This window comes from Rhinopithecus roxellana, chromosome 6 (assembly GCF_007565055.1).
Source record: "Rhinopithecus roxellana isolate Shanxi Qingling chromosome 6, ASM756505v1, whole genome shotgun sequence".
Classification (NCBI taxonomy): domain Eukaryota; kingdom Metazoa; phylum Chordata; class Mammalia; order Primates; family Cercopithecidae; genus Rhinopithecus; species Rhinopithecus roxellana.
Window position 1 is genome coordinate 690467 of NC_044554.1, and position 20835 is coordinate 711301.

A 20835-nucleotide genomic window follows, 5' to 3' on the forward strand; every position below is an offset into this window, starting at 1 on the left:
GTGTCTGTGGCAAGGGAGGGCACCTGAGGACAGAGAAAGAGAAACTTTATTTTTATCTCTGTGGAGCAGCTCATTGTTCCTGAATCTTTGCTGTTATAAAGAACAGAAATGGGTGGACTTTATCTGTTTTGGACTTTTTCTTGTCATCTGCCTGTGGGTGTGGTGCTAGCAGGTAAACAGGTGGTGCTGACACTTTAAAGGCATATTCTCAAGATGCAGGTGTAATTTGTCCAGAGAATCTCATCTGACAAGGAATCCCAGAGAAGGAGGAGAAAAGAGGAAAAAATGGTCTTTTTTTTTTCTTAGCTAAACATGTCTCAGATCATGCCCACTCTTCTTCCTGGAATGCCATGCGTTTAGTACTTGTGAACCTTTGCTTCTCTAATTGCAGTTTTCTTCCCTAATAAGTTTACTTTAACTACTTTAAAAAGTTCTTATGATAAGTCAAGGGTCTCTGAAAAATACTCCTTTCCTATATACCAGAGCCTACTGTACTTTCTCTACATCATGGCTTCTTATATTCCATGCAGAATTCTCACCATGAATTTGTGATGTGCAACATTAAAAATGTTTCCTTTGTGGGTGTAGATACTCAAAATTCCTGTTGGGGAAAAGCTGGTGCCGAGACCATCTTGGTTGGGGAGACCCTAACCCAGCGGCGCTAGAGGAATTGAAGACACACACACAGAAATATAGAGGTGTGGAGTGGAAAATCAGGGGTCTCACAGCCTTCACAGCTTAGAGCCTCAAACAGAGATTTACCTATGTATTTATTGACAGCAAGCCAGTGATAAGCATTGTTTCTATAGATTATAGATTAACTAAAAGTATTCCTTATGGGAAATAAAGGGATGGGTTGGGCTAGTTATCTGCAGCAGGAGCACATCCTTAAGGCACAGATCACTCATGCCACTGTTTGTGGTTTAAGAACTCCTTTGAGCGGTTTTCCGCCCTGGGTGGGCCAGATGTTCATTCCGGTAAACCCACAACCTTCCAGCATGGGCGTCATGGCCATCATGAACATGTCACAGTGCTGCAGAGATTTTGTTTATGGCCAGTTTATGGCCAGATTTTGGGGGGCCTGTTCCCAACAAGCTGGGGTCATTTGTAAAATACGGAGAACATGTAATGTTGGGGTTCCATTTGTGTTCTCCATTAGCTCTATGCAAAACAGAATTAACAAAATGCTTATTTAAACAGGATAACATTTATTACCCAAAAAGTTCTAAAAAAAAATTACTCAGAGATGGCCAAACATGGTGGCTCATGCCTGTAATCCCAGCACTTTGGGAGGTTGAGGTGGGCAAATCACCTGACACCAGGAGTTCATGACCAGCCTGGCCAACATGGTGAAACCTCATCTATCCTAAAAATACACAAATTAGCTGAGTGTGGTGGCGCATGCTTGTAGTCCCAGCTACAAGCTAGGGAGACTGAGGCAGGAGAATCGCTTGGGCCTGAGAGGCAGAGGTTGTAGTTATCAGAGATTGCATCACTGCACTCCAGCCTGGGCAACAGAGTGAGACTGTATCTCCAAAAAAAAAAATATTAGGAGAAAAACCTCTCTATGGTGTTAAAGACTACTTAAAATTACTATTAAAAATAACAACATAAGCCAGGTACGTGGCTAACGCCTGTAATCCCATGCACTTTGGGAGGCTGAGGTGGACAGGAGTTCGAGACCAGGCTGGCCAACATGGTGAAACTCCATCTCTACTAAAAAAAAAAAAATCAGCTGGTCATAGTGGCCGGCTCCTATAATCCCAACTACTTGGGAGACTGAAGCAGGAGAATCGCTTGAATCAGGGAGGCAGAGGTTGCACTGAGCCGAGATTACACCATTGCACTCTAGCCTGGGCAAGGGAGCAAAACTGTCTCAGAAAAAAAAAAACAAAAAACCACACACACAAAATAACAACCTAAGAGTTATCTGTATCTTAAAGAGGGCATAAAACTGATATTTATGTATGGTTACATTCAGACTATAATTTGCTTTTGCGAGGGGCAATATTGAAGCAGCGATGCTGTGTTTTTCTGTTTGCCTCAGCACATCATACAAATTTGTCCTAGTTCAGTTGACGTTAGTGATTCATTTGGTATACCTATGTAACAGAACATGTAACCCAGAACTTATGTATAATAAAATAAAAGAGCTCCCTGACAGATTTATTTTCCTTACTATAGAGTTGTTTTTCTCTTCTTTATTAAGTATCTTTATGCAGCTAATGTGCGTAAACCATCACATTTAATCTGGAAGCTGCCCTTCTTTCTTAGGTTTCCTTTGTATATATTTGTCTTTGGAAAATAAAGGCTCTCATCTTTGTTTACAGGCCAGAAAATCTGGGAAAAACACAGGCTCTTCCACTTACTGGATGTTTGACAAAATATTCTTCTTGGGCCAAAAACATTGGCATTACTGGTGAGCTTGTTAAAAATTTGGAAACTCAGACTTTATTCCAGATCCTCTGGAAAGAAAATCTGCATAACAAGATCTCCAGTTTATTATTGTACACATTAAAATTTTAAAGCTAGCTTGTAACACAACATTTCTTTCCATCTGAAAAATATACACAGCTCATTCTGTATGATGTAAATATAGCACTCACAAATGTACATGTTTGTGTTTGTGTCATTAATTCTATACTTTATTATTTAGAAAAGTATCATATATAAACTGCTGTTGTGGATCTTCTGCCACTCTTTTCTCAGAGTTGGAGAATACATTTGAGAATATTTCTGTTTTGAAAATTATTTTATTGGATAATTTTAGTCACTCCTATAAGTAAAAACCAGTTATCTACTTTCCCATTCCACCTTGAGTCAAATTAAAAATTCTGTCCAGGGCAAGTTGGTAAATATGTTTGTGTGTGTGTGTGTTTTTCAGGGACCACTGACATTTAGGGATGTGGCCATAGAATTCTCTCTGGAGGAGTGGCAATGCCTGGACACTTCACAGCAGAATTTGTATAGGAATGTGATGTTAGATAACTACAGAAACCTGGTCTTCCTGGGTGAGGATAATTTTAATACATAATTTAAAGGTTTCATTGCTCCTTTCTGTAGGTATTTTTTTGGAAATTTGTGCTTTGCATAAATAAGTTTTAGATCCCTGTTGCATAAATAAGTTTTAGATCCCTGTTTTCAAGAAAATCCTGGGGATTTGTTCATTTAGAAACGAATCTCTTTAAGATGTTTCATCTTGACCTGAACTTTCCTCATTCCTGAGCTACTCTGTATCCTTCACTCTAGATTAATGATAATTCCAAAAATTTAGTGGCATAAAAATTGCCTACACCTTAAAATCTAATTGCTACCACCAATGATGCAGTAGTACGGAGTAGTGAAATTAAGAACATACAAATTTAAAGTATTTTCTAAATATTTAGAAATTTATGTTATTAGATATTTTGGGATTAATTTACTAAAATAATTACATCCTCTTTACTGAGCACATTACTAGGTTGATAATGGGAGAATATGAGCAAGATTCATGTTACTCATTTTTAACAAAACAGGTATTGCTGTCTCCAAGCCAGACCTGATCATTTGTCTGGAGCAAGGAAAAGAGCCCTGCAATATGAAGAGACATGCGATGGTAGTCAAACCCCCAGGTAGGTGAGAGTGACAGTGAATATAACAGATGACACAGATAACAGGTCTAAAGGTCAAGGAGAAAGCCAGTTCTTAAAATGTGATTTGGGCCAGGCGCGGTGGCTCATTTCTGTAATCCCAGCATTTTGGGAGGCGGGGGATAACGAGGTCAAGAGATTGAGAGCATTCTGACCAACATGGTGAAACCCTGTCTCTACTAAAAATGCAAAAATTAGTTGGGCGTGGTGGCGTGTACCTGTAGTTGCAGCTACTTGAAAGGCTGAGGCAGGAAAATCACTTGAACCAGGGAGGCGGAGGTTGCAGTGAGCCAAGATCATGCCACTGCACTCCAGCCTGGCAACAGAGTGAGACTCCGTCTCAAAAAAAAAAAAAAATGTGATTTGGGAAGCTGTGTTCAAAAGAAGTTGTTTCTGGGGAGCTGGGTTTTTTTTCTTTTGCTCTTGCATAGGAGCATATTCTGTCTGTGCTTTTAAATTCTCTAAGGATTCTACTTTCCCTTCAGTGATTTTTCCTTCAAGTTTATGGTGAAAGCTCAAGTCCTCTTCATGGCATATAGGAGACTGCACAATCTTAATGCTTTTCCATTGTTTTTGGGGACACACAGATATCTGCATAATTTTGAGAAACTATGTTAAACTATTTTTCAAGTTCTCTTTTTGCATCGTGTCTGAAATATGTGGGAGTAGTTTCTATTACATTGGATTTTTCTTCATTTTTCTGCACATACAATCCTGTTTTTATTACTATGGCCTTGAAATATAGTTTGAAATTATAAAGTATGATGACCTTCTACTTTGTTCTTTTTCCTCAAGGTTGCTTTGGCTATTAAAAGTTTATTGTGGTTTCATGTAAATTTTAGGATTGTATTTTCCATTACTGTAAATAAAATACCACTGCAATTTTGATAGGGAGTTTATTAAATCTGTAGGTCACTTTGGATAAATGACACTTTAACAGTATTTATTTTTTGAATCCATATATGTAAAATATTTTTAAGTTTATTTGTGTCTTAATTTTTTTCATTGATATATCTTTCATTGTGAAGATTTTTAGGCTGGGTTTGGCTGCTCACGTCTGTAATCTCAGCATATTGGGAGGCTGAGGCGGGTGGATCACTTGAGGTCAGGAGTTCGAGATTGGTCTTGCCAACAAGGCAAAACCTCGTCTTTACTAAAAATACAAAAAATAAACTGGACGTGGTGGTATGCACCAGCTACTTGGGAGGCTGAGGAAGGACAATCACCTGAACTTGGGAGGCGGAGGTTGCAGTGAGCTGAGATCACCCCACTGCACTTCAGCCTGGGCAACAGAGCAAAACTGTCAAAAAAGATTTTTTACCAGCTTGGTTAAATTTCTTCTCAGAAATTTATGATTTAATGCTAATGTAAATAAGATTGTTTTCTTCTTCTATTTTACCAGATAGTTTAAGTGTATGAAACGATAACATACGTTAATTTTACATTTTGGTAATTTACTCAGTGTATTTATTAGTTTAAACAGGTTTTCACGTACTAGTTGTGGTTTTTAAAAGATAAGATCATATGATTTACAACAGCAGCAGCAACTTATTTGTCCTCAATTTCAATGGCTATTTTTCTTTTTTTTTTTTTTTTTTTTTTGGAGATGGCGTCTGCTCTGTTGCCCAGGCTGGAGTGCAGTGGTGCTATCTAGGCTCACTGCAAGCTCCGCCTCCCGGGTTCACACCATTCTCCTGCCTCAGCCTCCCGAGTAGCTGGGACTACAGGCACCCGCCACCACACCCGGCTAATTTTTTCTATTTTTAGTAGAGACAGGGTTTCACCATGTTAGCCAGGATGGTCTCGATCTCGTGATCCACCCGCTTCGGCCTCCCAAAGTGCTGGGATTATAGGCATGAGCCACTACGCCCAGCCTCTTTTTTTTTTTTAAACTAATTCTTCTAATACATACTTCCAGTACTATGTTAAAATAGAAGCAATTAACAATGGCACATATAGTTTTGCATTGATGTCTGTGAATTTGAAGAAACAAACACCTCTTTAAGTTTTTATAACCTGGTTTCAGGGGGTAAAGATCTCTTTATGTTGGCCCCCAGAGTGATGGGTTGCCCTCTGGGTTTGTAGTAGAGAGGTAGCTTGCTCACAAGGATGCTGGGTCTGCTCTAGGGTCCACCTTTAGTTGACTGTTACAAGGAGCTTGGGTAGTTGTAATTCCCATTATATTTTTGGACAGACTGAATCTTTCAGGACTTTGCTTTGTGGGGAATACACCAGGGCAGGTTTTTGCAGTTGGGTCTATATATGGTGGGCCTTTTATTGGGATATGGATGAGTATGGATTTCACTGAGTACCAGAGAGGATTTTCCCAGGTCACTGTGTGGATTTCTATGTAGGCAGAACTGGCCATGAGCTGTATGTAGCTCAGGGAGCTGGAACTGAGTCATTGAACTGCTTCAGGGACCATAGTAAAACCCAAGGTCTGCAGGCCTGTCCACATGGCTATAAATGTGTGTCTTTCTCCAAGCCTCTGGAAGGGCAGGACCTCTCCCAGACTGTGGCTGGGAGGAGTTTGGGATCATTACAGAGTAAGTTCAGAATTCGCGGTGAGACCAAGTTGGGTGGGCCATTTCATGGTCTGCAGCCAAGAACAGGGGTCCTGTAATTTGCCTCCTGAATGAGGGCCTACCTCCTGGAAAAAACACTCCTCAATCTTGGACTTTAGCAGAATTTCATAACTTCCTCCCTGGATCTCAAAGATTCTTTAAAGGAGTTTATTTTGAAGATGGAGTGTTGCTACATAACCCAGGCTGGTCTTAAAATTCCTGCCTGAAGCGATTCTCCAACCTTAATGTACCATGTAGTTGTCCTTACAGGTGTGAGCCATGATGCCTGATTCTCTCATAGAGGCATTTTTTTCAGGGATGGCTGACAAATTTTCTTGTTGTGAGGGGATAAACGAATAGGGCACCTTTTATTTTTGCATCTTACTAATGTCACTCTCCCTATATAGTTTACTTTCTATGTGCTAGTTCCAATTTTTTCTGTTATTTTATTTTATATTTCTTTTTCTTTTTTTTTTCTTTGAGATAGAATTTTTAGCTCTTGTGTCCCAGGCTGGAGTGCAATGACATGATACAGCTCACTGCAACCTCAGCCTCCTGAGTAGCTGGGATTCAGGCGCCTGCCACCATGCCCAGTGTACTTTTAGTAGAGACGAGGTTTCACCACTGTGGTCAGGCTGGTTTCGAACTCCTGACCCCGTGATCCACCTGCCTTGGCCTCCCAAAGTGCTGGGATTACAGGTATGAGCCACCACGCCTGGCTGAGAAATTCTTTTTTAATGGTACATCAATGTTGCATACCATAGTTTACGAGTAAACATTTTCTATTGTTGCCATTCCAGATTAGTGTTATTTTATTGTAGGTTTCTTAACATCAGTGTATTGTGTTTTTTGTTTTTTACTTACATATAATTTTAGACAATTTGCAATTCTGTTTGTATACTTTAAGACAATGTGAAGTTTAATTAAGAGGTAAGTTAGTCATGTCTATCACAATCAGATTTTATATATATGTGTGTTATTGTCTATAAATATGACCTCAATTTTGGTCATGGCTTATCTTGTATATATTCTTTCTTAGATGATTTTCAATGGTTGTTTTATCTAAGTGAGTAGTCATGGAAGTAGTCTTCTTTTCACCATGTGTTTTTAACAATGTGTATTTTTGTTGTTGTTGTTGTTTTTTTTTTTTTTTTTTTTTGAGATGGAGTCTCGCTTTGTCACCCAGGCTGGAGTGCAGTGGCACAATCTTGGCTCACTGCAAGCTCCGCCTCCCGGATTCATGCCATTCTCCTGCCTCAGCTTCCAGAGTAGCTGGGACTACAGGCACCCACCACCACACTCGGCCAATTTTTTTGTATTTTTAGTAGAGACGAGGTTTCACTATGTTAGCCAGGATGGTCTTGATCTCCTGACCTCGTGATCTGCCGCCTTGGCCTCCCAAAGTGCTGGGATTACAGGTGTGAGACACTGCACCTGGCCTGAATATATGTTTTCCTTATGTAAGAAAAACACTTTTGTTATTTGAAGGTAATTTTTGGAAAGATTTATAATTGTGTATTTTTTCAGTTTTTCTTTTAAAAAAGTAATTCTTGTAAAAACACATAACATAAAATTTGCTATCTTAAATCTATTTAAGTGTACGTTTCAGGGCCAGGTATGATGGGGGCTCACATCTGTAATCCCAGGATTTTGAAAGGCCAAAACAGAAAGATCACTTGAACCCAAATGTTTGAGACCACCCTGGGCAACATATGAAGACGCCCTCTCTACAAATAATTTTTTTTTTTTTTTTTTTGAGGCGGAGTCTCGCTCTGTCGCCCGGACTGGAGTGCAGTGGCCAGATCTCAGCTCACTGCAAGCTCCGCCTCCCGGGTTTACGCCATTCTCCTGCCTCAGCCTCCTGAGTAACTGGGACTACAGGCGCCCGCCACCTCACCTGGCTAGTTTTTGTATTTTTAGTAGAGATGGGGTTTCACCGTGTTAGCCAGGATGGTCTCGATCTCCTGACCTCATGATCCGCCCGTCTCGGCCTCCCAAAGTGCTGGGATTACAGGCTTGAGCCACCGCGCCCGGCCTCTACAAATAATTTTTAATAATAGTCAGGCATGGTGGTGTGCGCCTATGGTCCCAGCTACTAGAGAGATTGAGAGGGGAGGATAACTTGAGCCTTAGAGTTTGATGTTGCATTGAGCCAAAATTGTGTACTCCAACTTGGATGACAGAGTGAGACCCTGTCTCAAAAAAGAATTAAAAAAAAGCTGTACATTTCAGACATGTGAAGTATATTCACATTGTTATGTTAAAAACTTCTAGAAATTTTATATTTTGTAAAACTGAAACTCAATACCCATTAAGTAACAACTGTTCATTTTACTCTCTTTGGCCCTTGACAAACACCCTTCAACTTCCTGTTTTGATTAGTGTGACTACTATCTCATATAAGTGGAATCATATAGTATCCATCATTTTGTCACTGGCTTATTTCAGGAGACAATATTCTCAAAGTTTATCTTAAAATGTGACATGATTTTCTCTTTAAGGCTCAATAATATTCCATTTTATGTATATGTTATATTTTTTGATGTCTTCAAGGAATATCTGGGTTGCTTCAGCCTTTTGGGTTTTGTGAATAGTGGTATAACAAACATGAAAGTTCAAATATGTCTTTCAGGTCCTGTGTTGCATGTTTTGGATACAGATTCATAAATAGGATTGTTGTATTTGGTGATTATTTCATTTTTAATTATCTGAGGAACATTTATAAGAGTTTTAAATAATGGCTGCATCTGGTTTTTCACCAACAATGAACGTGGGTTTTATTTTCCAATAAAAATGATTAAGATTTGATGTTTTTAAAAATTAGTAGTGGCCATTCTGTTGGATGTGAGATGATTTTATTTTTTATTGTGATTTTTATGCATTTCTCTATAAATTAGTAATTTTGTGTGTCCTTTCAAACACTTTTTCCCATTTGTGTGTGTGTGTTGTGTGTGTGTGTGTGTTTTTGAAATGGACTGTATTGCCCAGGCTGAAGTGCAGTGGCGTGATCTCAGCTCATTGCAACCTCCAGCCTTCCCGGGTTCAACCGGTTCTCCTGCTTCAGCCTTCCAAGTAACTGGAATTACAGGTGTGCGCCACCACACCTGGCTAATTTTTGTATTTTTAGTAAAGACGGGGTTTCACCATGTTAGCCAGTCTAGTCTCGAGCTACTGACCTTCAATAACCTTCCTGCCTCAGGCTCCCAAAGTGCTGGGATTATAAGCACTAGTCACCGTGCCTGGCCTGTGTATCTTTGATGAAAATATCATTAAATTAATTATCCATTTCTAAACCAAGTTATTCAACTTTATTTTTCTGTTTTAAGAGTTGTTTATATATTCTGAATATTAACTCGCATCACATGTGATTTGCAAATGTTATCACCCATTTAGTAAGAGGCATTGTCACATTATTGAATGTTTTCTTTGATGTGCAAAAGTTTTGAAATATAGTGTAGTTAAATTTTTTTATTCTTTATGTTTGTTGCTTTATGCATTTAATGTCATGTCTAAGAGAATGTTGCCAAGACCAATGTCATGTCTTTGCCCTATATTTTTTTCTAAGTACCTTTTTTTTTTTTTTTTTTGAGATGGAGTCTTGCTCTGTCACCTAGACTGGAGTGCAGTGGCATGATCTCGGCTCACTGCACCCTCCACCTCCCAGGTTCAAGCAATTTTCCTGCCTCAGCCTCTTAAGTAGGTAGGATTACAGATGTGCACCACCATACCCGGCTAATTTTTGTATTTTTAGTAGAGACGGGGTTTCATCATGTTGGCCAGGCTGGTCTCAAACTCCTGATCTGATCCTCCCACCTTGGCCTCCCAAAGTGCTGGGATTACAGGCGTGAGCTACCGCACCTGACCAATTTTCTAAGTATCTTATTTAAAATATTTTTCATATATGGTTCACGGAAATAATCCAATCTTCTGTTATCAGTGTTGAGGTCCAGTTTTCAACATTATATTTTGAAGAGAATATCTTTTCTCTATTGTGCTCATGACAACTTTGTGGAAGATCATTTGATCATATACAGAAGAGTTCATTTTTGAGTTCCCTGTTCTGTTCTTTCATTTGTTTATCTGTTTTTGCATCAGTACCATGCTGTTTTGGTTATTGTATCTTTTAATATGTTTTGAAATCAGAAAGTATAATGTCTGTTTGTTCTTTTTCATGGATATTTGACTACAGTTCGTAATCAAAATTTAACAATATTTCTGTAAAATCTGTGCTATTGGGATTTTTTGTAGAAATTATATTGAATTTGTATGTTCAGGCTGGAGTGCTGTGGCACAATTTTGGCTTACTGCAACCTCTGCTTCTCAGGTTCAAGCGATTCTCCTGCCTCAGCCTCCTGATTAGTTGGGATTACAGGTTCACACTATCACACCTGGCTAATTTTTGTATTTTTTTTAGTAGAGACTGGGTTTCACCATGTTGGCCAGGCTGGTCTCAAACTCCTGATCTCAGATGATGCACCCACCTCGACCTCCCAAAGTGCTGGGATTACAGGCGTGAGCCACCGTGCCTGGCCGATATTTTTTTAAAAATTTAATGTTTTGACCCCTGAGCAAAAATATGTTGAAGAGTATTTTATTTTCATATATTTTAAGATTTGCCAGTTTTACTTTTAATTCCTAGTATCATTCATTTTTGGTCAGAAAACACACAGTGTATAATTTTGGTCCTCTATACTTGTTGTTTTGAGACAGGATCTTAATCTGTCATCCCGGCTGGAGTGCAGTGGGCGTGATTTTCACTGGCTGCAGCCTCAGCCTCCTTGGCTCAAGTGATCCTTTTACCTCAGGCTTTTGAGTAGTTGGGGACTACAGACATGCATTACCGTGTCTGGTTAATTTTTTAAATTATTTGTAGGGGCAAGGACTCTCTAGGTTGTGCACGCTGGTCTCAAAACACATGATTCTTTCACCTTGATCTCCCAAAGCGATGAGATTATAGGCATGAGCCACTGCGCCTGCCTGGTATTCTTTTTTTTTGGTCTGAGACGGAGTCTCGCTCTGTCACCCAGGCTGGAGTGCTGTGGCTCAATCTTGGCTCACTGCAAGCTCCGCCTCCCAGGTTCACACCATTCTCCTGCCTCAGCTTCCCAAGTAGCTGGGACTACAGGCGCCAACCACCACACCCCACACCCGGCTATTTTTTTTTTTATATTTTTAGTAGAGATGGAGTTTCATCATGTTAGCCAGGATGGTCTCTATCTCCTGACCTCGTGATCCGCCCGCCTCGGCCTCCTAAAGTGCTGGAATTACAGGCGTGAGCCACTGTGCCTGGCCATGGTATTCTTAAATTAAATGAGTTGATATGTGTCCTAACAGAATACACCAGGTGTAAATAAAAATATTGTGTAATCTCTTGCATTTGACTGGTAAATTTTCTGCATGTCTGTTAAGCCTAGTTGATCTATAATATGGTTTGAATGTCCATGTTCTCCAAACATCATGCTGCAATATAATCCTCAATGTTGGATAATGGGAACTGATGGGAGTTATTTTGGTCATGAGGCAAAATTTCTCATGAATAGCTTGGCACCATCCTCTTGGTAATCAGAAAGCTTACACTTTATTAATTCAAATGAAAGCTGGTTCACACTTGCTCACACTTGCTCTCTCACCATGTGATATGTCCACTCTTTGCCTTTCATCGTGATTGTAAGCTTCCTGAGACCCTCACCAGAAGCAGATGCTGGCACACACTTCTTGTATAGTCTGCTAAAGGGTGAGCCAAGTAAACCTTATTTTCTTTATAAATTATCCCCTCTCAGGTATTCCTCTATATGCAAAATGATTAATACGGTCTATAAAGTCTAAGTTTTCTATTTTTTTTTTTTTTTTTTTTTGAGATGGAGTCTTGCTCTGTTACCCAGGCTGGAGTACAATGATGCAGTCTTGGCTCACTGTAACCTCTGCCTCCTGGGTTCAAGCGATTCTCCTTCCTCAGCCTCTCAAGTAGTTGGATTACAGGTGCCCACCACCACACCCAGCTAATTTTTGTATTTTTATTAGAGATGGGGTTTTGCCATGTTGGTCAGGCTGGCCTCAAACTTCTGACCTCAGGTGATCTGCCTGTCTCAGCCCAATAAAGTGTTGGGATTACAGGCATAAGCTACCACACCTGGCCTTAAGTTTTCTTTGTTTTATTAATTTATTTGAATTTTCTATTTTCTATTTTTGAAAATGGGGTCTTGAAGTCTACAATTATTATGTTGGTATGTATTTCCTGCTTCACTTTTGTCGGTAATTGCTATATATATATTGGAGCCCTGATGTTATACATACATACGCAGATAGATAGATATAATAGTTATGAATTCCTGGTAAATTGACCTATTTTACCATTATGTAATATCAATCTTTGCCTCATGCTAATGCTTTTTTTTTTTTCTTTCTTTTTCTTTTTTTGAGACAGAGTCTTGCTCTCTTGCCCAGGCTGGAGTGCAATGGCACGATCTTGGCTCACTGTAATCTCCATCTCCCAGTTTCAAGTCATTCTTCCACCTCAGCCTCCCAAGTAACTGGGATTACAGGCACTCCCCCACCATCATGCCTGGCTAATTTTTGTAGTTTTGTAGAGATAGGGTTTCACCATGTTGACCAGGCTGGTCTCGAACTCCTGACCTCAGGTGACCCACCCACCTCGGCCTCTCAAAGTGCTGGGATTACAGGTGTGAACCACCATGCCCAACCACTAATACTTAAAGCGTATTGTGTCAAATGATTATGACCACCTCACCCACTTGTGGTTACTATTTTCACGGAATACAGATATTTTCCAATCTGTGACCTATTTGACTCAATGCTAAAATGAGTCTCTTGTAGGTAGCATATTTTATGCTTTTTTCTTAAGCCACTCTGGCATTCTATTTCCTTTTTTTTTTCTTTTAATAATTGTATTTATTTATTTATTTTCAAGATAGGGTCTCATTCTGTCAACTATGCTGGTTTGCAGTGGTGTGATCTTGGCTCACTGCAGCCTCAACCTTCCAAACTCAGATGATTCTATCATTTCAGTCTCTCCAGTATCTGGGTTACAAGTACATACCATGACACCCAGTTAGTTTCTTTGTTTTTGTTTTTTTGTTTTTTTTCCCCTGAGACAGAGTCTCACTCTGTCGCTCAGCCTGGAGTGCGGTGGCACGATCTTGGCTCACTGCAACCTCTACCTCCCAGGTTCAAGTGATTCTCCTGCCTCAGCCTCCTGGGTAGCTGGGATTAGAGCCACTAATTTTTGTATTTTTAGTAGAGATGGGGTTTCATCATATTGGCCGGGCTGGTCTTGAACTCCTGACCTCAAGTGATCCTCCTGCCTTGGCCTCCCAAAGTGCTGGATTACAGGTGTGAGCCACCATGCCTGGCTAGTTTCTTTGTATTATTTGTAGAGACAGGGCTTTGCCATGTTACTCAGGCTGGTGTCAAACTCCTGGGATCAAGTGATTAGTCCATGTCACACCTGTAATCCCAGCACTTTGGGAGGCCAAGGCGGGTAGATTACATGAGGTCAGTAGTTCGAGACCAGCCTGGCCAACGTGGTGAAACCCTGTCTCTACTAAAAATACAAAACATTAACCAGGTGTGGTAGTGCATGCCTGTAATCCCAGCTTCTCTGGAGGCTGAGGCATGAGAATCACTTGAGCTGAGGATGTGGAGGCTGCAGTGAGCCGAGATGGTGCCACTGCACTCCAGTCTGGGTGAAAGAGCAAGACTGTCTCAAAATTTAAAAAACAAAAAAAAAATCACAAAATTTACAATAAATATTCTTAAATATTCACTTGAGTCATAATTAGGCAACATTTTATTAAAATGTTTTTATCTTGCAAAGCTAAGTCTCAACACATATTAAACAACTACCAATTTTTCCCATTTTCATGGCACTTTTCAAACACCAGTCTTTTTTTTCTAGGAGTGTAACTGCATCATATATCTCAACAATCTCTGTCTTTTTATGGCTGGCTCATTTTATTTTGCATAATGTCATCAAAATTTATCTTTATAGTTGTTAGACTATCTTCTGCTTTTTGAAAACTGAATGACAGTGCAGTTTTGTTGTTGTTGTTGTTTGTTTTGTGTGTGTGTGTGTTTTGTTTTTTTTTTTTATAATACAGATTCTCACTCTTTCACCCAGATTGGAGTACAGTGGTATGATCTTGGGTCACTGCAACCTCTGGCCCTCGGGATTCAAGCGATTCTACTGCCTTAGCCTCCCAAGTAGCTGGGATTATAGGCGAGTGCCATCATGCCCAGCTAATTTTTGTATTTTTAGTAGAGTCGGGGTTTCACCATGTTAGCCAGGCTGGTCTCGAACTCCTGACCTCATGTGATCTGCCCTCAGCCTCCCAAAGTGCTAGGATTACAGGCATGAGCCACAGTGCCCAGCCAAGTATTGTTATATTTCAGATTGTACCTACTGAATGATTTGGTGACAGAAACTTGTTTTGCTTTTACCTGTTGGCTTTCAGTAGCAATGGTATAATAATTATGGGTATGAAAATGACTCTTCATATGACCGTATATATATGTGCTACATTCTATTTTGTCTACTTTTTTTTAACCTTTATACTTGTAGCAAATTGTTTTAATTCTGTAGCTTCATAATATGTTTTAAAATCAGAAACTATAATGCTTCCAACATTGTTCCTGTTTTTGAAGATTGTTAGGTACTTTATTGTCCCTTGAGATTCCATATACTTTAAGGGTTGCTGTTTTTATGTCTTCAAAAATGCAATGAGAAATTGGGAAAACATTGCATTAAATCTTGCGTATTGAGCAGTATAGACATCTTCACAATATTTCAACTTTTGAACAAAAGAATGCTAAAGAATTTGGTTTAATTTCTATATATTTGTAAACGTGTTAGCTTTTAATATTATTGTTTTATATTGTCATTCTATTTTTGTTATGGAAAGTAATCCATAATATTTCAGTTCTAAAATACTTTTTAAGACTTTTTTGACTTATTTGGTGGTCTATCGAGAAGAAAGTTGTATGAGCTATCGATAAGGGTGTGTATCTTAATGTTGTTGAGTTTTGTATACCTATGTTAGGAATATTTGTTTTATACTGCCTTCAGGTCCTCTGTTCTCTTACTAATATTCTGTCTTGTTTTATTCTTATTATAGAAAATGGGATATTAAAATATTCTATAATTGTTCTCTATGTGTTTCTTCAATTCTGTTGATATTTGCTTTATATATTTGGAACCCTAATGTGAGACACACATACACACACACACACACACACGCAAATTTGTCATAGGTTCTCATGAATCTGTTATTGTTTAATGTCCTTATTTGTCTCTTTGGAGTTTTGACTTAAAGTACATTTTGTAAAATATGACAGTTACTTAAGATGTAGCTTGGAATACTGTTTTGATGTCTGCTGCTCTCGTTTTGTTAATATTTGCATGGAATGTCTACTTCCATCTTGCCACTTTCAGTCTTTTTATTATTAGATCTTTTCTGACTCTTGTAGAAAGGCAAATTGGATCTCGATTTTTCTTTTCTTTTTTTTTTTTTTTTTTTTTTTTTCTTTTTTTTTTAGTGGGAATCTTGTTCTGTCACCCAGGCTAGAGTAGTGCAGTGGTACCATCTCAGCTCATTGCAACCTCTGCCTCCCAGGTTCAAGCAATTCTCCTGCCTCAGCCTCCCAAGTAGCTGGGATTACAGGTGTCTGCCACCATGTCTGGCTCATTTTTGTATTTTTAGAAGAGACGGGGTTTCACCATATTGGTCACGCTTGTCTAAAACTCCTGACCTAAGGTGATCCACCGCCTCAGCCTCCCAAAGTGCTGGGATTACAGGCATGAGCCACCGCGCCTGGCCGATTTTTCAATTTTTTAAATAAATCCCTTTATTAAATGTATGTCTCTTGATTGGAAAGTTAATTATATATATTCAAATAATTTTCTGAAGGAGAAAGTCTTATAATGTCATTTTATTAGTTGTTTTATTTGATTCTTGTATCTTTGTCCCTCATTTTTCTTTGTCTTCCTTTGATGCTTTCATTTCTTTCTTATTTGTGTATCCATACAGATATTTTTGGGGGTAACTTGGGGATTACATAAAACCTCTAAAAGATACAACAATATAGTTTAACCTGGTAAAAAAAATTAACTTCAGTTGCATACACAGTTTTTTTGTTTTGTTCTGTTTTTTGAGACAGAGTCTCACTCTGTTGCCGAGGCTGGAGTGCAGTGACGCAATCTCGGCTTACCACAACCTCCGTTTCCCAGGTTCAAAGAATTCTGCTTCAGCCTCCTAAGTAGCTGGGACTACAGGCGCGTGCCACCATGCCTGGCTAATTTTTGTATTTTTTTTAGTAGAGACAGGGTTTCACTATGTTGGCCAGGTTGGTCTCGAACTCTTGACCTTGTGATTCACCCGCCTTGGCCTCCCAAAGTGCTGGAATTACAGGCATGAGCTACCATGCTTGGCCGCATACAAGGTTTTTTCCTTGTTACATCTGTCCTCAACATTGTTATTGATGGTGCTAATTGTATCTTTTTATGTTGTGTGTCCATTAACAGTTGTTTATAATAGTTTCTATGCTTTTATCTTTCAAGTTCTAGAGAATAATTAAAAATGTGTACTGCACCATTATGATAATGCTAAGGAATAGTATTTTTGTGTATGTGCATATCTCTCCCAGAAAGTTATGTATTTTCATATGATTATCTGTTGTTTTCTTGCATCATGTTATTTTCAGTGGAAATAACTCCTTTTCACCATCTTTGATATGTAGGGCAAATGGAGTGCCAATATACTTTTTCAGGATTTGGTTATTTTGGAAGATCTTTTCCTTTTTATCTGGTAGGACAGTTTTGCTGATGGTATTATTCTCACTTGGCAGCTTTTTTTTTTTTTTTTTTTTTTTTTTTTTTTAAGGACTTGACTATATCACACAGTTTTTTTCTGGCCTGCAAAATTTTCTTGACAAATTCACTGGTTTTCTCATAAGACTATCCTTGTAAATGACACATCACTTTCATCTTGCAGTTCCCAAGATTCTCTTGCCTGTGACTGTTGAAATCGTGCTTATATATGTGTGTGTTATAAATATCTGTGTGTATATCCTAGTTTGTTGAGCATCTTCATGTTTACATCAGTTTTTCCTACTTTTAAAATTTTTTAGTTTTTTTTTTGTAATTTTACCTTAATAGTTTGTTTTTGATATTTTTAACACTTGTTTTTAATCCTCATATTTCTGATTTTCAATAGTTGTCCCTATTTAATTCATTGAGTATTCAATTTATTTTAAATTTTTAAAATTAATTTTTACAGCTGCATTCTTTAATAGTTGCTTTCAGAAAATTTTATAATGTTTTTGATGAGGCCATGTTGCCTTCATATTTTGTATGCATTATAATTTTTTATTGAGATTTGGACATTAAAAACAAGCTACCCATCACAATCTTTATAATGTATCTTTGTCTTGTCATAGTCTGAGACCAACTGTCTTGGCTAGAGATTTTGGTAGTCTTTCAAACATGTTCTTAAAGTGTGTCTTTTCTGAAATTTTTTGGGTTTTTTAGTTAGAGGAGTTTGTTCATGGGTCAGTAGTAGTCACTTGCTACACCTGTTCCCTGTCTGTGGTACTGCAGTTTCTCTGCTGCTGCAACATTCACCTTGGGTCTCAGTTGACTCAAACTGTCATTCCATAGTATGTCACCATTTCTTTTGCATTTTGTCATGAGAGACAGAAATCAGTGTCTGGAAAGGTCCCTAGAAGTCTGAAATGAATATGTGTGTGCCACTATTTTTCTTCTCTTTTCAAAAAGAAACCAAGAGTTGCAATTTACTTCTTTTTTTTTGAGACAGAGTTTTGCTCTGATCACCCAGGCCGTAGTTCAGTGGCGCGATCTCAGCTCACTGCAGCCTCTACCTTCCAGGTTCAAGGGACTCTCCTGCCTCAGCCTCCTGAGTAGCTGGGATTACAGGCATGCGCCACCACGCCTGGCTAATTTTTGTGGTTTTACCAGAGAGGAGGTTTCATCATGTTGGTCAGGCTGGTCTTGAACTCCTGACCTTGTGATCTTCCTGCCTCAGCCTCCCAAAATGCTGGGACTACAGGCACGAGCCACTGTACCCGGCCTGCAGTAGACTTTTCTTTTCCTTCTATATGGCTCTTTGCATTGTGCTCACCTGGGGCACTGCACACACTTAACTCATTTATAAATTTTCCACAAATGTATCTTGGTCAGTATGTTTTGTTACATTGATATGTCTGTGAAGGAATTAGGGCCTGTGGTATTTTGCTATGCCATCTTGCTTATGTAGTTTGTATATTTTTATAGGTTAGATTTGTAAAGTATATTCATCTGAGTCTAGTAAGTGAAGTAATTGTTATTTTTATTTCTTTCAGTTGTGTGTTCTCATTTTGCCCAAGACCTTTGGCCAAAGCAGGGCTTAAAAGATTCTTTTCAAAAAGTGATACTGAGAAGATATGGAAAATATGGACATGAGAATTTACAATTAAGAAAAGACTGTAAAAGTGTGGATGAACATAAGGTGCACAAAAGAGGTTATAATGGACTTAAGCAATGTTTGACAACTACCCAGAGCAAAATATTTCCATGTGATAAATATGTTAAAGTTCTTCATAAATTCTCAAATTCAAGTAGACACAAGAAAAGACATACTGGAAAGAAACCTTTCAAATGTAAAGAATGTGGCAAATCATGTTGCATACTTTCACAACTAACTCAGCATAAGAAAACTGCTACTAGAGGGAATTTCTACAAATGTAAAACATGTGGAAAAGCCTTTAACCAGTTCTCAAATCTTACTAAACATAAGATAATTCATACTGAAGTGAATCCCTACAAATGTGAAGAATGTGGCAAAGCCTTTAACCAGTCCTTAACTCTTACTAAACATAAAAAAATTCATACTGAAGAGAAACCTTACAAATGTGAAGATTGTGGCAAAGTCTTTAGTGTATTTTCAATCCTTACTAAACATAAGATAATTCATACAGGAACAAAACCCTACAATTGTGAAGAATGTGGCAAAGGCTTTAGTATATTCTCAACCCTTACTAAACATAAGATAATTCATACTGGAGAGAAGCCCTACAAATGCAACGAATGTGGTAAAGCCTTTAACTGGTCCTCAACTCTTACTAAACATAAGAGAATTCATACTGGAGAGAAACCCTACAAATGCAATGAATGTGGTAAAGCCTTTAACCAGTCCTCAACCCTTACTAGACATAAGATAGTTCATACTGGAGAGAAACCCTACAAATGTGAAGAATGTGGTAAGGCCTTTAAACGGTCCACAACTCTTACTAAACATAAGAGAATTTATACTAAAGAGAAACCATACAAATGTGAAGAATGTGGAAAAGCCTTTAGTGTATTCTCAACCCTTACTAAACATAAGATAATTCATACTGGAGCAAAACCCTACAAATGTGAAGAATGTGGCAGCGCCTTTAGGGCATTCTCAACCCTTACTGAACATAAGAGAGTTCATACTGGAGAGAAACCTTACAAATGTAATGAATGTGGCAGAGCCTTTAACTGGTCCTCAACTCTTACTAAACATAAGAGAATTCATACTGGAGAGAAACCCTACAAATGTGAAGAATGTGGCAAAGCTTTTAACCGGTCCTCAAACCTTACCCGACATAAGAAAATTCATACTGGACAGAAACCATACAAACCTAAAAGACGTGACAGTGCTTTTGACAACACCTCAAACTTTTCTAGACATAAAAGAAATCATACTGGTGAGAACTCCTAGAAATGTGAAGAATGTGACAAAGCCTTTAAGTGGTTGTCACACTTGATTGTATATAAGATGATTCATACTGGAGAAAACTCCGAGAAGTGTGACAAATGTGACAAAACAATTCTCATACCTTATTGCACAGGAAAGCATTTATACTTGAGAAAAATTGTATAAAGAATGAAAAAGTCATTAATATCTGCTCATATCTTACTCAACATCAGAAAGTTGGTACTTATTAAAAGCGTTATCAATGAAATTACTGTCAAAAGATCTTTCAGACAATATAAGCCTGTAAATTGCAGCAGAATGTTTTGAAGAGAAACATGAAAAATACGAAGAGGTTTGTAGTACCTTTGCTTGTATCATAGATCTTACTGTACACATTTTGTACTAGAGAAAAACCCTGAAGCAGTTGTTCAGACTTTGTTCAATACCAGAAAACTTACGTTGGAGAAAAACCCTATGAGTGTAATGAATTTGGAAAAATACTTTCTCAACAACAGCTTAGAAAACATGAGAGGAATTATACTAAAATATATTTTTGCAACTGCAACAGTAAATATGAAATACATGATCCAAAATTAGGTTTATATAAATATCAGAGAATTCACAGTACAGATATCTTAAGATACTGACACTTCAGACATTACACAAAATCAGAGTGCTGAGTACAGAAAGTTATCCAAAACACAAGTTGGTAGGTAACTAAGTGAAAAAGTTTTTTGCAGAGGTATATTTACATTCAAAGTACACTGTTTTCTTTGGAAAAAATTACAGGTTTTTTGAAAAGTGAATAATGATGTAATTAAACTCTCAAATCCATGTTTTTTTGGTTTTTTTGGACGGAGTTTCGCTCTTGTTGCCCAGGCTGGAGTGCAATGGCATGATCTCAGCTCA

General features: G+C 38.3%; 1 protein-coding gene across 1 annotated transcript in view; it reads left to right on the forward strand.

Annotated features, from left to right (window-relative positions):
• Positions 1-20194, forward strand: part of LOC104679414 (zinc finger protein 273) — a 34548-nt gene extending 14354 nt beyond the window's left edge. Inside the window, exons 2-4 of the mRNA XM_010384975.2 lie at positions 2885-3011; positions 3516-3611; positions 18566-20194. Of these exons, the coding sequence (XP_010383277.2) occupies positions 2885-3011; positions 3516-3611; positions 18566-19950 (1608 nt within the window). The 3' untranslated portion in view covers positions 19951-20194. The remainder of the gene's footprint in view (positions 1-2884; positions 3012-3515; positions 3612-18565) is intronic.
• The last annotated feature ends 641 nt before the right edge of the window (positions 20195-20835 follow it).